Source organism: Artemia sp. Qi Xiang Cuo, chromosome 8, assembly GCF_049724085.1.
Source record: "Artemia sp. Qi Xiang Cuo chromosome 8, ASM4972408v1, whole genome shotgun sequence".
Lineage (NCBI taxonomy): Eukaryota > Metazoa > Arthropoda > Branchiopoda > Anostraca > Artemiidae > Artemia > Artemia sp. Qi Xiang Cuo.
Window position 1 is genome coordinate 54,744,842 of NC_142801.1, and position 15,267 is coordinate 54,760,108.

The 15,267-nt window shown below is 34.2% G+C and overlaps 1 protein-coding gene across 1 annotated transcript in view; it reads left to right on the plus strand.

The window, feature by feature from the left end:
- LOC148949576 (glycerol-3-phosphate acyltransferase 1, mitochondrial-like) overlaps positions 1 to 15,267 on the plus strand; it is a 140,662-nt gene that overhangs the window by 102,270 nt on the left and 23,125 nt on the right. Inside the window, exons 8-10 of the mRNA XM_089093599.1 lie at positions 552 to 796; positions 3,551 to 3,746; positions 10,541 to 10,725. Coding sequence (XP_088949725.1) covers positions 552 to 796; positions 3,551 to 3,746; positions 10,541 to 10,725 — 626 coding nt within the window. The remainder of the gene's footprint in view (positions 1 to 551; positions 797 to 3,550; positions 3,747 to 10,540; positions 10,726 to 15,267) is intronic.

Consider the following 15,267-nt stretch of genomic DNA (forward strand, 5'->3'; position numbering starts at 1 on the left):
CAATTAGGAAAATATAAAATTTAGATTTTTTTTTTAGATTTGAAAGATCATTAGGAAACAGTTTTATTTGCTGAAAAACTGCGCGAGAGAGTTTAGAATTTTTTTTTTTTGTGCTTTATATAGCATAGCAAAATTAATGTCACTGTGGAATAGGAAGGATTAACCTTAAAGAGAATCCAGGCTATATCAGATCTTGGTTAGATTTTATTCTAATCTAAAACGTAATTTATGTCAGATATAAAATTTAAACTTATTTGAATTTTAATCTAATATATTTCAAGGTGTGGGGTTGACGAAAAGGTGAATTGGCTGCTGATGTTATTCAGTTTTCCTGAGGACTCTGGATGAGCCTAAGGGGGGAGGGGGGATTCGTCTTCTGTCGGTCCAATCAGTCGGATTGAACCTGGGGGAATCCTTTCAATCAGAGTTATTCTTTAAACATCACGATTGTGAGGAAATGGGGGACTAATAGAAACTAATCCGCATGGATTTGTTGAACTAAATTCAGTCTATCAAATAGATAAAATTGGGTTACTATTCCTAATTTTCAGCTGGTTTGCTCGGAGTAATTTATGATGCATACACCAGTGGTGACATTCAAGATGCCTTGATTGTACCTGTGGCAATTTCCTATGACCGAATCCCAGACGGAAGTTTTGTAACTGAATTGCTGGGAAAACCAAAGAAACCAGAGACATTGTGGTCTGTATTCAAAGCTGGATGGAGACTGTTAACCGGATCTGGTATTTTAAAAGGAGCTGTTAGATTGGACTTCTGCCAACCGTTTTCATTAGTCGTGAGTTCTTGGCTTATATAGGTTTTCTCGTAAAGTCAGCAGTTGTTGTTTTTGTTTTCTTTTACGCAAGAACAGATTGTCTGTTAGCGATTGGTTTGTTGAGAAAATTCGTGAAATATTAATTGTGTTTTTTTTTATAATTATAATCATCAAAGTTATGACTCTTCGGATTAGCTTTGGAGGGCGGCAATTATTCTTCTATTTGTCAAATCAGTCGGGAGGGACTCCTTTTCAGTCAGAGTTCTTCTTTAAATGTTAAACTGTGAGTATTGTGAGGAAAAGGGAGGGGGGACTAATGGCAACTAATTCGTAGGGATTTGATCAACTAAAATTTACTCTATCAGTTAAATAAACTTGAATTAATATTCCAAATTTCCAGTAGTTGTAGTAGTAGTAGTAGTAGCAATAACAGTAGCAATAGTCGTAGCAGTACTAGTAGTACTAGTAGTTGCAGTAGCAGTAGTATTAGTAGTATCAGGGGGTTTATCAGAATCGTGACAGTTAAAATGGCTTTAATGTCAGCGTTCAGAAACCTCAACTTCCGTTTTTTTTTGCTATTTAAAATGCTGAATCAAAATTTTTTAAAAATCAACAATTGATATATTTGCTGCCATTTTAGAATTGCAAAATATCATGAAAAAAGGGCTGCAGAAGTGGGATTGTTGTTGCAGCTTAATTCTATTAGTGTTAGTAATTAAATACTTTCAAATTTCTTTTGGAGAAACCCAGAAAATTTTGAAGAGTGGAAAAGCTGGTCAAAAGCTCTGAAGTCTGGATAATTATGTAACATACCCCCCCCCCCCCAAAAAAAATAATAATAGAGGGGTGTTAATTTGGTGAGACATAAAGTTGAGATTCTATGTGCATGAGAAGCCGAAGCTACTATTTAAAGGAGTAAGAAATTTCGTATTTGTACCAAGAAGTATGGTCATGGATGCTTGTTTTGTTTTTATTTTTTCTTCCAGGGGCTATACTCTCAAAATAAATCGTGTCGAAAAAGGGTTCATTTCGACGAGAACTGGAAAATAAAACTGAATCCCCTTTTCAGTAAACAATGAAATCTCGTCACAGCAAAGTTCCGATTTCTTGTATTTTCTCTCATAAAATAACAATTTTAGCGCAAATAGGGCCGAAGGGATTTCCAGCAAAAATTATGTGATAGCTTATTAGCTTCCCAGTATTGAAGGCTATTTATTTTGTTTCTTAGTCTTAAACGCCATACTGGTGCTCTTCATACTATTTGTTTCTAAACGTACATGGAGTGCATGAAAAATGAACTGTTGTTATAAATCGTTTGTAACCACAAACAATTTACGAACGATTACGAATGATGGCCTTAACGAGAATCCAGTCTATCTTGTATCGGTCATATTACGTTAGTAACGTAACCACGAACGAAACCCTGAATATCTGAAAATCAGCTAACCACGAGTACGCACCAGCTATTAGGGTAGAGGCAGGTGAATTTTGTATTGGGGTACCTAAGGCTGCAAAAGGCCATTAGTCAACATTTTCTAACTTTCCATGTACTTCAGATAAATATTATGAATATCTACATGAATATAGATTTAACCCCTGATCTCTTGGGTAACCTCTGAGTAGTGGGAAAGCGTTATATTTTAGAAAGTAAATACACATAATGAGTCTTTTTTCTTGGACTATTATTATGTAATAATCAAATTCTCGTATGAAGAGAGGTAAGGGGGTGGAAGATTTCCTCGTATTTAGGATAACTGTAGATATGGTATTAAACCGAACAATTAAAATAAAAATAAGCTTTCAGAAATGAAAGTAAAGGACCATATTAAAATTCAGAACGACCATAATTGTTATATGAGAAGAGTACCCCCTTCCATTTTCCATTTTTTATGATAAAATTTTACTTTTTACCCCTGATACTTCAAGAAAGAATACTCTAAAAAAAGGGTGAAGGGATAAAACAAATCACAGTGCCCGAGGCTTGTTGATATACTTTTGCCTTTAAACAATAAAATTGCCAGTCTAAGCGAATTGAAAGGCAATCAGTAGCTAAAACTCTAGCAAAAACCAACTGTATATATTTTTTATATTTGAAAAGTTTTTAGAAGAAAAAACCCTAAACCCCCTGCGTAAAAAGGGGGGAGGGGGCTCATAAGTATGATGTCTTTCTTTTCCTTCATTTGAATTTATTTTTAATTAGATTTTGGACAGGCTGAGCATTTTCTACTTGTCGTTAAGAGTTTACTGGTATGAATGGAAAAGGTATTGTTTTCTTGGCAGATATTTAACTTTTGGGCAAACATGGCAAAACATGGATACAAGAAAAAAAGTTTCTAGGCCAACTCATCAACAAGCTTGGGAATAATATTTAATGAGCTTGACCTCTCTAGAAAGTATTTGCAAAAAGGCTAAAATCCTACAAGTCCTGGGTTAAAAACACTCATTTCGATGATTAAAACGTCAAAGCTTAATTGAGTCAGCGTAAAAATCCTCAAAATTAAAGGTAATCTAGAAATAGTTCTTAGGTTGAAAGCTGGTATGAAAATTTTCCGTATAAATTACATTAGTCTGTTTAGACTAAAAATGTTACGTCTGTTTGGCCCTGTGGACTTTCCACTTGCAATCTATTCCTATTGTCAATTCAAGCGGAGCTATCAAAAAAGAAACAAAGAATATTTTTTATAGGTTTTTAGTTACAACTTCTAGCTAAAAATATAAGCTTTTTTTGTTCATAATAACTTAATAAATAAGTAATCCATTTTTTTTTTCTTACAGGATTACGTTTCCTCGTATCAGACCGATATATCAAAAATTTCTATTTCTCCCATTTTTGGACCACTTGAGCCCCTATCCCCCCTTCAAGAAGCAGTTGAATTTCCGCATAATATATCAACGCCATGTGTTACATCCTATGCCAGTGACTCTGAAGAGAGGAGGCTCGTTGATTCTTTAGCGCGACATGCCATTCACAGTACGTAATTGTAGGTACTTGTACTTTATTTTACTGGCAGTCGAAACCAGTTTAATTTAAAAACTTATATATACAACCTTGTAGGCCAAATTTTCAGTTGAGGATTGAAAAACTATATGAATGTAATACTCATTTTAAGCTTAAAAAAAGGAAGTGGCCGCTTTTTCTTTATTGCAACATTTTTTCCCACTACTATTGTCCTAGCAAAAGCATGGTGATGAGACAGCAGATCTTTTTTTCAATATTTTGAAAAAAAAGACTAAAAAACTGATTGTTTTAGACTTCGGTAAGTTGTCTATCTCAATAAATTTGAGAGATATAAGGAATTGATTAATTTTTCCCTGAAAGAAAAAAGACCGTGGATTGTGAGTTTAATTGACATATAGGCTACTGATGTTCATTCCTTAAAGTTTTGATTATTTTTTATTTATGAAAGTCAGGAAAGTGAAAACATTTCAAACGCATTTTGTTTTCAGTAAAGCGCAAATTGTGATCTGGTCTTGAGAAGACATGGGGGCTATCATCCATACTCATGTTAATTTTTTCTTATTTTTTAGTTTGACTCGGCTATTTATTGTAATTTCTGTTCGTTTTGAGTTTCATTATTTATTTACAGTGACTTGTGTTAGTTTTACGCTTGGAAGTTTATTTGAGTTTAATTTTTTGCTCAATCTTGGGTAAATGGAGCTCTTCACGTTTCTTTGAAAAACTAGTTTTGTGGAAAAGGTTTTATAAATTAATTCCTGTTTTTTTTTTATTATTGACATAGTCTTTTTCATGAAAAAAGAAATATTTTATATTTTGTCAGTTTTTTTTTCTATAAGAATCCATAGTAGGGGTTGCTATTTGTATGTTGGAGAAACTTTTTTAACAATTTTTAATCCTGACACAAACGGTATTTTTAATTTAATTTTATAGCTTCTGAAGTTGACCTGAAAAATGAAACTTAATATCATTCCCAAAAGATTCTATCTATGCTCTTTGACAACCTGGATACATTTACACTCTTTTTATTTATTGAAATCGGAAGAGCAGAAATAGTAATAGTAGTAACCCCAAAAGTTTCAACTTAATACGAATATTTACTTTTAAAGCATAATGGGCCAATTGCATAATTGTGGGAAGTTGCCATGCCTAATATCTCTAAAGACATATCTGCTGGACCATTCTACTATGCTGAACAAAATGGCTGTCTCAAAGTTCTGACTCGATGTGTTTGGAAAGTGAATGGGCTTGAGAGAAGGGCTGCTTGCCCTCCAATCTCTTGTTACTCTTAAAAAGGGCACAAGAAGTTCTACTTTTGAATTGCATTAGCTCCTTCAAAAGTTTTAATGATTTTTCTAGCTATTATAGAGTAGTGCTGCCTAGGATATTGCTTATATGCCATTTTGAAAACCTGAATGCATACAGTTTTTTCCTTTAATTGAAAACTCCTAAACGTTCCCTAAAAGTTTAATCTTAATAACTTAAGTGTCATTAGTTACATTAACTGTAGTGGTAGTATTGAAAGTATACATATAGTGCCTTCTGGCTAGTTCAAAATCCCCCACAACTTACCCTTAAAGGTGTAAATTACTAACATAAGGTAACAACGTGGGGAGGTTGACATCCCCAAAGACACAATTACTGGACCTTTCAATAATGCTAAACAAAATAGTTCTCTTAAAATTTTGATTGAATCTGTTTTGGGGAATGATAGGCTTGTGGTGGGGGAGGCTGGTTTTCATCCTTTCACTTTTGACTCTTAAAAAGGGCACAAGATCTTCCGACTTCCAATCGAATAAGATTCATCCGATCTGAGGTTTATACGACCATCTGTTCCATAGAACCTTATATGCCTGGGGCATAACTTACAACCCTTGCACTCAGGCTTTGGAGGGTTGTGTCCACCTTTAAGCCATTGTTATATGCTCTTTGGACTATTGTGAACCAAACGGCTATCTCACAATTCCGATTGGAGGCGTTTGGGGAAAACAGGTTGTCAGGGAGGGGGGGGCTAATTGCACACTATTACTTTCGAATCTTAATAGGGGGTTAGAACTTTACGTTTCCAGTAACATGAGCCTCCTGTAAAGTTCGCACAACCACCCCTTCGGTAAAAATATTGCATTCCCCCGCGGTATAACTTGCAACCCTTGCCCCCAGACTCTGGAGGATTGTGTCAACACCAAAGACCTTTGGACTGCTATTGAACAAACGGCTATCTCAAAATTTCATTAATATAACAAATCAAAAAATACAAGTTTCTTAATATAAAAGCTATAAATGTTATAATATATAATTATCAGTCATTAATCTTGTTTTAGAACAAACTTATCTTGTCTTGTGTTTTTTTCAACAAAAATAAGTGTTTGGCGTTCTTGTGTTTTTTTTCAACAAAAATAAGTGTCTTGCGTTCACTTTCCCGTTGAAGACTCAAAAGCTATTTTAATCCTTTCATCCTACGACATTAAATGAAAAAATACATTTAAAATGTTTTAACTTTTTTAACTTTAATAAATAAAAATATTAAAACTTAAGGAATATATATCAGTATATATATACTAAACTGACAATCCACAGCCATTTTTTTTTCAATAAAGTTCAAACTAAGTTCTTGTCTTGACAAAGTATGAGAGCTGTCAAAGAGATAATTTCCAGATCTTTCAAATACGCTAAACAAAATGGCTATCTCAAAATTTGGTTAGATGCGTTTTGGGAATTGATGGGCATGGGGGCGGGGCTTGTTGCCCTCCAATAACTTTTGATTAATAAAATGGGCAGTAGCCCTTTCAATTTCCAATCAAATGAGCCCTTTTCGAAGTTTCTGTGACAACTCCTTCGATACGAAGTGCACTGGTCTAAAACAAAAAAAAAAACATTGTGGCCACATCGCTCTTTACATAGGCAGCGCTATTGCGCTGCCTGTGATATAGACACCCCCTTCCCAGACGTGGCCAAAGGAGTGTTCAAGGGTGTATTTGAACAACAGACCTGTAACACATATTTTGAGTTTCAAGACTTTCTTCTCTTGAAAATCGTCGTATTCTCCCCGAAAGGCGCTATGACCAGAAATGCAGATGGAGAAAAAGAAGAAACACAATCAAGAAAAGGTATCTACCGTTGGCTTGTGGACCGTTAAGTAGACAAACACTTCAAATTAACACTAAATTCAACGAAAGTTAATAACATAATTGGAGTAAGCAGCTCAAGTCCTATAAGGATATAGTAAAGGCCGTATCCCGGGGGGGGGGTAGGAGTATGGACCGATACGTAAAAACGTAACAAAAATGCAAATAGAAAATTTTTTGATGCGTTTTTAAAGTTCTTTTTTCTCAAGGATAATTTTATTTTGGCGTTGTATATATATATATATATATATATATATATATATATATATATATATATATATATATATATATATATATATATATAAAAAGCCCCACGGGAGCTTCAGTTTTCTCCCAGTGCGCTTAAGGTGGAGTTGTCTAAAGGGAAACCAAATATTAAAAGCCACAAAATCATACAGAAACGTGTTAATTTAGTTTTTATTGATATTTCTCAAGGATAATTTTATTTTGGCGGTATATGAAGATATAACACTCCATGGGAGCTATCCCAGTGCGTTTAAAGTGGAATTGTGAAGTTGTATAAAGGGAACTCAAACACTAAAAGCCACAAACTCATACAGAAACTTGGAAACTTAATTTTCAGGATATTTCTCAAGGATAATTTTATTTTGGCGTTATATGAAGATAGAACACTCCATGGAACCTATAGTTCTCTGCCAGTGCGTTTAAAGTGGAGTTGTTTAAAGGGAAACCAAGCATTGAAAGCCACAAAATTATACAGAAACTTCATTTTCTTGATATTTTTCAAGGATAACTGTCTTTTGGAGTTATATGAATATATAACACTCCATGGGAGCTTTAGTTGTCTCCCAGTGCGTTTAAAGTGGAGTTATCTAAAGTGGAGTTGTTTAAAAGGAAATCAAATATTAAAAGCCACAAATTCATACAGAAACGCGGAAACTTAATTTCTTTCAGTGCGCTTGAATTGGAATAGTTGAGTTGTCTAAAGGGAAACCAAATATCAAATTACCCCAAAATCATACAGAACCACGGAAGCTTAATTTTCTTGATGTTTCTCAAGGATAATTTTCTTTTGGCGTTATATGAAGATATAACGCTCCATGGAAGGAAGCTTTAGTTTTCTCCCAGTACGTTTAAAGTGGGGTTTTGGAGTTTCGCCTGAGTCCATATTTATTCGGCTATTGAGAATCTGGATACAAGGCGTTTGAGCTTCCATATATGGGATCATCATGCTCTTCTTTGTACATCTGGGAATTTTCTCATTAGCCTCCTTTGTTAGGTTATGTTACCAAGTGGAGCTAGCATATTCTAAAACGACACAAAATGCTTGCACCACACGCAAGGCCGTATCCAGGGGGGAGGGTGTTAGGGGGTTTGAACCTCCTCAAAAATATTTATCCAACTCGTAAAAACATAACAAAACTGAATATAAACTAATTTTTGATGCTTTTTAAAAGTTTTTTTTGCACCTACTAGTTAAGTTTCACTTACCTAGGTAGTATTATTAGTAAACACGGTGGGTGCAATGAAGATATTAAAAATAGAATACCAAGGTTTAGGCTATATTTTCACAGTTGAAAAAATTTTTGGAAAAATAGGAATATAAGTTTGCGAACCATGATTAGAATACTTGAAGCTTGAGTGATGACAGTAGTCAAGTATGGATCTGAAGCGTGAATGCTTCGAAAAATGAAAGAGGAATTGTAGATATTTTCCAAAGAAATTGCCAACAAATCGTTTAGGACGATAACCTTTTATTCAAGTTCGAAAAAAAAGAAATTCATTTATATATAACCTGGACATGCATTTATTTACACATATTTAAAGTGACAATAGAACAGAATGTCAGAATGTTCTTTTAGTAAAGAGATGTAATAAGATTCATGTATATTGAAGGGAGCCCAGAGTTTTGGGGTCAGGGTGGCGCTAGGCCCCATATATTACCAAATATTATGCAAAGATTTTTAATTCGTATGATTGAAAAGGTCCCTTTCTTTTCATCCCCAATTTTTCAGTTAAAATTTTATTGAAAAATAAATAAAATATATTTTTTAAATATAATTATTAAAAATATTATTAATTTTCATAATTTATAAAAATATTATTGATCATAAAAATAACTATAAAAATATAATTAAAAATAAATATTAATTATTGTACAAAAATAGGGCTAATAAAAAATTCCAAATGAATGTCCGAATTTGGTCGAAAATGGATCAGTTGCTAAGCAGAGAAAAAAAAAAGCTATACAAATATTATATGCAACACATAGTAATACCCTAATAGAAATTCATTTATTGAACATTTTCAAAAAAAGTTTTTCAAGAAAAATTAAAGAGCGATACTAAAACGGGTAAAATAGGGTCAAAATAAGTCAGGTTTAAAACCAACGTAAATTATTACGAGCGAATAAATAAAACCTAAAACAAACAGAAATGGAAAAAAAAGTATTCAATACATGCCTAGTTAATGCAAAATTAAAAATAAAGTAAACATACGAGTAATTTCTCAAAAATAAGAGTGGAGCTAACGTCCCCTTTAGCCCCATAATAGCTAGTGTGTCATTTGGGCTTTAATAGCAAATATATTTTGAATAGATTTCTAGGAACTAAAACAGCCAGGTAGCAGTCGAAGAATAGTATGCGCAATTCCAGTTGTGTTTTTCTCTGACTTGTACAACTCTAGTTATTCTTTTTTTGTTACCTTTAAATAGTGACGTCTAAAAATAAATAAATAAATTAATAACCAAAAAATGTATGAAAAAAATGAGCAGTTACATAGGGTTGTGAAAATAATTAAATTAAATGTTTTAAAAACGAAATGGAAAATCATGCCTAATTGTTAAGTATACTTTTTCTGTGTGTAGAATGGTATAAATAAAAGGTTTTCTATTTGGGTTCTTTGGGAATTTTGTGTATTTGAGAGTTTTTTGGGAATGGAGTTTGTGGCAGATAGTGAAATGTTGGAGTGAATGAATAGTATTTTTGTTGAATTTATTGTAATTTTAGTTCAACCGTGGTAGCATTGCTCTATGTCAGAAGGGCACAAAAACGACCGAACAGTTTTTTTGGTCTTTTAATCGGAAATTACTTGTTAAAAACTCCAAAATTATTTTTATCTTGCTGTTAATTGCTCAGATTTTAGGACTACTTGAAAAGGTAAATGTTTTAACTTTATTTGTTTTTTAAGTCTAGGTGGTTGGTACATAAATAAAGTTAATAGTTTGTATTTGTAAGATGTGGGTACCAGTAATAGCAGGGTTTTCCATTTGGGGTGTTTGGGAATTTTGTGTATTTGGGAGTTTTTTTGGGGAATGAAGGGAATTTATGGCAGATAGTGAAATTTTGGAGCGAACGAATTGAATTTTTGTTGAATTTATTGTAATTTTAGCTCCGCCGTGGAAGGGTTGTCCTATGTCGGAAGGGAACTTTGAAAAACAAAAATGGCTGGCCACTTTTTTTGGTCTCTTAATTGGTAATTACTTGTTGAAAACTCCAAAATTATTTTTATTTAGCTATTAATTGCTCAGATTTTAGGACTACTTGAAAGGGTAAATGTTTTTAACATTATTTGTTTTTAAGTGTAAATAGTACATAAACAAAGTTAATAGTTTTGTTTTTTAAAGATGTTGGTATCAGTAAGAAGAGAGAAGGCGGGGTAAAAAAAAATTAGTGGCGCCACACGAATATTACATCGCTTAAATACTCCTACTATTTAATTCAGGTGCGTCAAATGCTCTGGCTGTAACCTGCACAGGGCTGTTATCCTATTTACTATTGACCAAATTCAGGAATGGAGCACCTCTTCAACGAATTGTTGAGGAATTTGAGCAACTTAGGAATGATGTGGTTTCTAAGAAAATAGACTTAGCTTTCAGAGGCGATTCACATTCTGCCATTGCCTATGCTGTAAGTTTTTTGTTGTTTTTTTTAAGTCATTTGCTGCTTGGCAACCTGCTTGTCCTGCTTGCCGTTTGTCCAGTTTGACACCCTGACATTTCCCATCAAGAGTTGGATACAATTTATTCCACCAAAAATAAAGCTTTTCGAATAATTTTTCAAGAGGGCAAAGTCCCATACTCTGTTTCTAAAAAAAGCTAGGTTGGAAACGTTTGACCTTAGGAGAATTACATTGTTTCCGTTTTTCGAAAAAATTAGTTCTAAATTCTCGCACAGCAAACATTTTCCTTTAGAGACACTCCCCATCGAGATCTGACCCGCTCCGTGCTGTTTCTCAACCTGCACTTATCCTACTCAATACTTTACTACCAAGATCTGAAAAAGCTTTTGTCTCCTATATTACTTGCACGATGGAAAATCATCTCGTTGTTCTCCACTTCCTTGTTGTCAATATCACTTTCCTCGTTTACTTCTTCTTTGTGTTTTATTATTGTTTCTTTTTAATTGTTTTAGATCTTTTTGGCTTGTTGCTCTTTAGCTAATTTTATACGAATTGTTCGTTGTAAAGCATTTTAATTTTCTTTATGTCAAGCTGTTTTTCCCTCCTCAATTAATTTGCATGTTTTTCATCCTTTTTCAATGTTTTTTAGGGGGGGGGGAGGAGGGGTTAATTTGACTGAAATTTAAAACGATTTTTGACTCCAAATCTTGTAAGGAAAAAATTTCGTAAGCATAGGGATTAATAAATCAGTGACTTTGGCTGTGAATTTATTTCTTATGGGGAAGGTGAAGAACCCTTTGTATTCCTCCATGGGTGAACTGTATACCAGAACAAAACTTGTCTTATCAGAACAAAAAGTCTTGTTCTACGATACTAGAATGCTGCGGCACTTTGCGTGTAGCAACACAGCATAAGTGTGAAGTATGGTCTATTTCTCTAAAGAAATACCGTCTTATTGGTCCCCAGTGGGGGGTGATCAAGTCTCCACGAGGACAAGACCTTGGGTAGCGTGGTAGGCAGGATTCGTATCTACTCAAGATGTTGCTAAAAACACTTTAATAAACGAATAGACAAAATACAATACTAGAGTACACTTGTGAACAGTCCTATTGCAGACGTAGAGAATCCGAGCTTAAGTCAACTTGCACCGGTTGGCACCGTTGATTTGGAAGTGGCTGCTGCACTTTCCAAGCTCGCCGTCTATAGTTGGCTAGTGAAGGTTACTGGAACTCTCCGACGGCAGTGATGTGGAGGTTTTTGTTAAACTCTCCCAGCGCACCGTATATTATAGAAGGATGGAGGTTGCTCGAACTCTCCCAGCGGTGTTCCTCTAACCACTTGTCACTGTTGGTTCTCAAAGCTGAACTGTCCACAAGTTGTCTTTTCCCCCTTCTTATCTTCCAAGGCCCAAGCATACAATTCTGGTTCCATGACCCCCAAAGTAGCCTCTCAATGGCTGGCAGCTTTTTGGTCATGCGATCCACTACCTTGAATAGAAAAGAAAGCAGAAACAAGTACATAAAACAACACATACCCAACTATACCCTAGAATTGGAACATGCAGTAAATACCAAAAATATACCCTTAATGTAATAAAACACTAAATACGAGATATACACTTATATCTAACTTGCTTAAGCCCAGCAACAATCTTTACATTTCTCCCCCTCTCTTTATTGAAAAAAAAACATTTTTATTACTTTTTTTTTTCATACATTTTAAATTAATTTTTATTCCTTCCCTACTCACATTTGTTATTATTCATTGTCCCCTTGTTCAACTATTCTAAAACCATTTTTTTTCATTTCTCTATAATCAATCCATAATTTCCTTAATTTTAGGAGAATCGCCGTGGAAATTCCGATAAGGATTAGAAAAATTAACGTGCCGCCAGTCATGATCCCAATACTCACGGACTGTGCTGATTCAATTTTTCTGTGTAATTTTGTTTTGCTCAAAATAGATTTTAGGCTATTTATGCCTTTTTCAGAATACATCTCTCTCTCGAGAAAGCTATGAATTTTTTTGAAGTCTAATGATTCGAAATCAAAATTAAGTTTTGTAGCATTGAAAAGAATTTTACTATGAGCGAATTTACTATCTATAGAAAATGCATGAAATAAGTGCGACGGAGGAATATTTTCAGCCAAACTTGGGTTCAGCATAGGACCCGTTATACTTCGACGAAGACATGAATCACAATTTCTGACATAATTTTGTACAAGCACTGGCAAGTTTTCAAAAATTGCAAATTCGCGTACTCGCTCTAGCGTTTTTATATACCTTTCATGGGCACCTAACAATAATTTGTTATGCATTAAGGCAATGGTTGTGGAGATAAGTTCTTATGGTACCAAAATTTTATATTTATTTACACGTCTTTTATCTCCAGTACTATCGACTGCATAAACTAGCCCATTATGAATTACCAGTTCATATTTTAGAAGCCATTTTAGTAATATGTTTGCTTCATTTGCCTCAATTTTTAGCCTGGGAAACTCTATACCAGATTCATGATCATGATTTCCCTGTGAGCACAAGCTTGTGCCACCTTTGCGCGCCGGAATGCCACCCTTTTCTGCATCCCTATGGATGCAACCCTTTTTTGCATCCCTTAGAGGGGCCTCAATGGTTTCCCTTTAGATTACATGACCCCTTGTCATGACTTGCTCGTGACCAATAGGCACCATAGGCCTACCCCTTACGGTCGACCGACTATTACAAATTACAGAATTTGGGTCCGAGTCCTGAGACTCCATTTCCCGAAAATCAAATCGTTTTCTGGGTACAGTTTCCAAAAATTTGTACCCTGCTTTTATTTATTTATCGCGCTTTTGAGCCTGTCTGAGTTCCTTTTTTCCTAGTCCAATAAAATCAACATATTCACCTTGAAGGCAGTCAAATTCCTGTTCTAATTCATCAAGATTAACTTTTCTGTATTTTTCAACAAATTCAGAACTAGGGCGGCTCTGATAGTTACTAGGATTTTTAACTCCAGGAATGTAATGAAAGGTAAATTGCTCACTGTCTATTAAAATAGCAATACGGTATAACTTGCTATTTACGTCTTTAGCTCTCTTTAAATAAGATATGGCCCTGCAATCTGTATAGCAATGTGTATGAGCGGACCATAGAAAGGTTTTTTGAAAATGTTTAATCCCGGAATAAAGTGCGAATAATTCTCTATTGTGATTGTCATATCTAGATGCGGGTCCGCTGAGAATTTTAGAATAGCTTGCAACTATTTGAAAGCGATCTGTGGTTTTGCATTTTACACAAAGTAGAGCGGTAATTGCTTTCATGCTAGCATCTGTGAACAAATGAAAATCCTCTGATTTCGATGGAAAACGGAGTAGAATTATTTTTGGATTAGTAAGTTCGGATTTTAGTTTTTCAAATACCTCCATCTCGGTGGGTTCAAAAACAAGTGGGACATTTTTACGAGTTAGGTGAACTAAAGGCTATTAAATGTCTGCATAGTTAAGTTTAAAACTTTGTAAAAACGAAGTCATGCCTAGGAAACAACGAAAGTCTGAAACGTCCATAGGTGGTGTCATCGCCCTAATCACTTCAATCTTTTATTCCTGGGGAGAGATCCCTTCGGGTGAGACTTTGAATCCTAACAGATTGACTGAATTTGAAAAAAACAGCATTTTGATAAATTGAGTTTAAGGTTGAATTCACGTATCCTTTCAAAAACAATTTGTAAATGTCTCAAATGATCTTCAAATTTTTCGCTTTCCGTATGTATTGTTAGGTCATCTACGTACCAACTCAGAAAATCAGAGAAATTTATTTCGTCATTTGTTTTACTAGGGACGTCCCGAAAAATTATTCCCAAAAATTCTAAAAATTGTCTAGGACTGCTTTTAGCTCCCATTGGTGCTTTCAAAAATCGGTATGACATACCTTTGACATTTAAAGAAAATAATTGGCGACTTTCTTCGGATAAATTGCTTGCATAAAAGGAGTGTTTGATGTCTAATGTAGAGAATTGTTTTTTCCCTGCCATATCAGTTATAACTTCTTCAATCCTGCGAATTTCCCATTGACTATCTTTAATACCTTTATTTACTTCTCTAAGATCAATTAAGAACCTACTCTTTTCTTCATTCCAAAGATGTTTGGGTAAGATTTTGCCCACTTTATTAGGTTCACCAATGATAGAAACAGGTGAGTTGAATGGTGATCGACCCACTTCAATAATCTTAGCTCGAAGCATTTCCTTAACGTGTTTCATTATTACTTCCTGCATTAAAAATGGTAATGGAAATAGTTTTTTGCTTTTAATTGGAACTGTTTCATCAATTGGAACGACAAACCCATCTAAATCATTACCCCCAATATCATAAGCAGTGCGAGCGAATACATTTTTAAATTTACAAATGAAAGTATAAAATTTTTCACTACTTTTATCGGTTAATTTACTGTTATTGACATGTTTTAAAGATTTATCAATAGGTCAGTTAGTTTTTTATTATAACTGAGTTTTATGGCTTTGAGAAAATTGATTTTCAGTAAATACTGTAATTGACTCAAAGTTTCAGTAT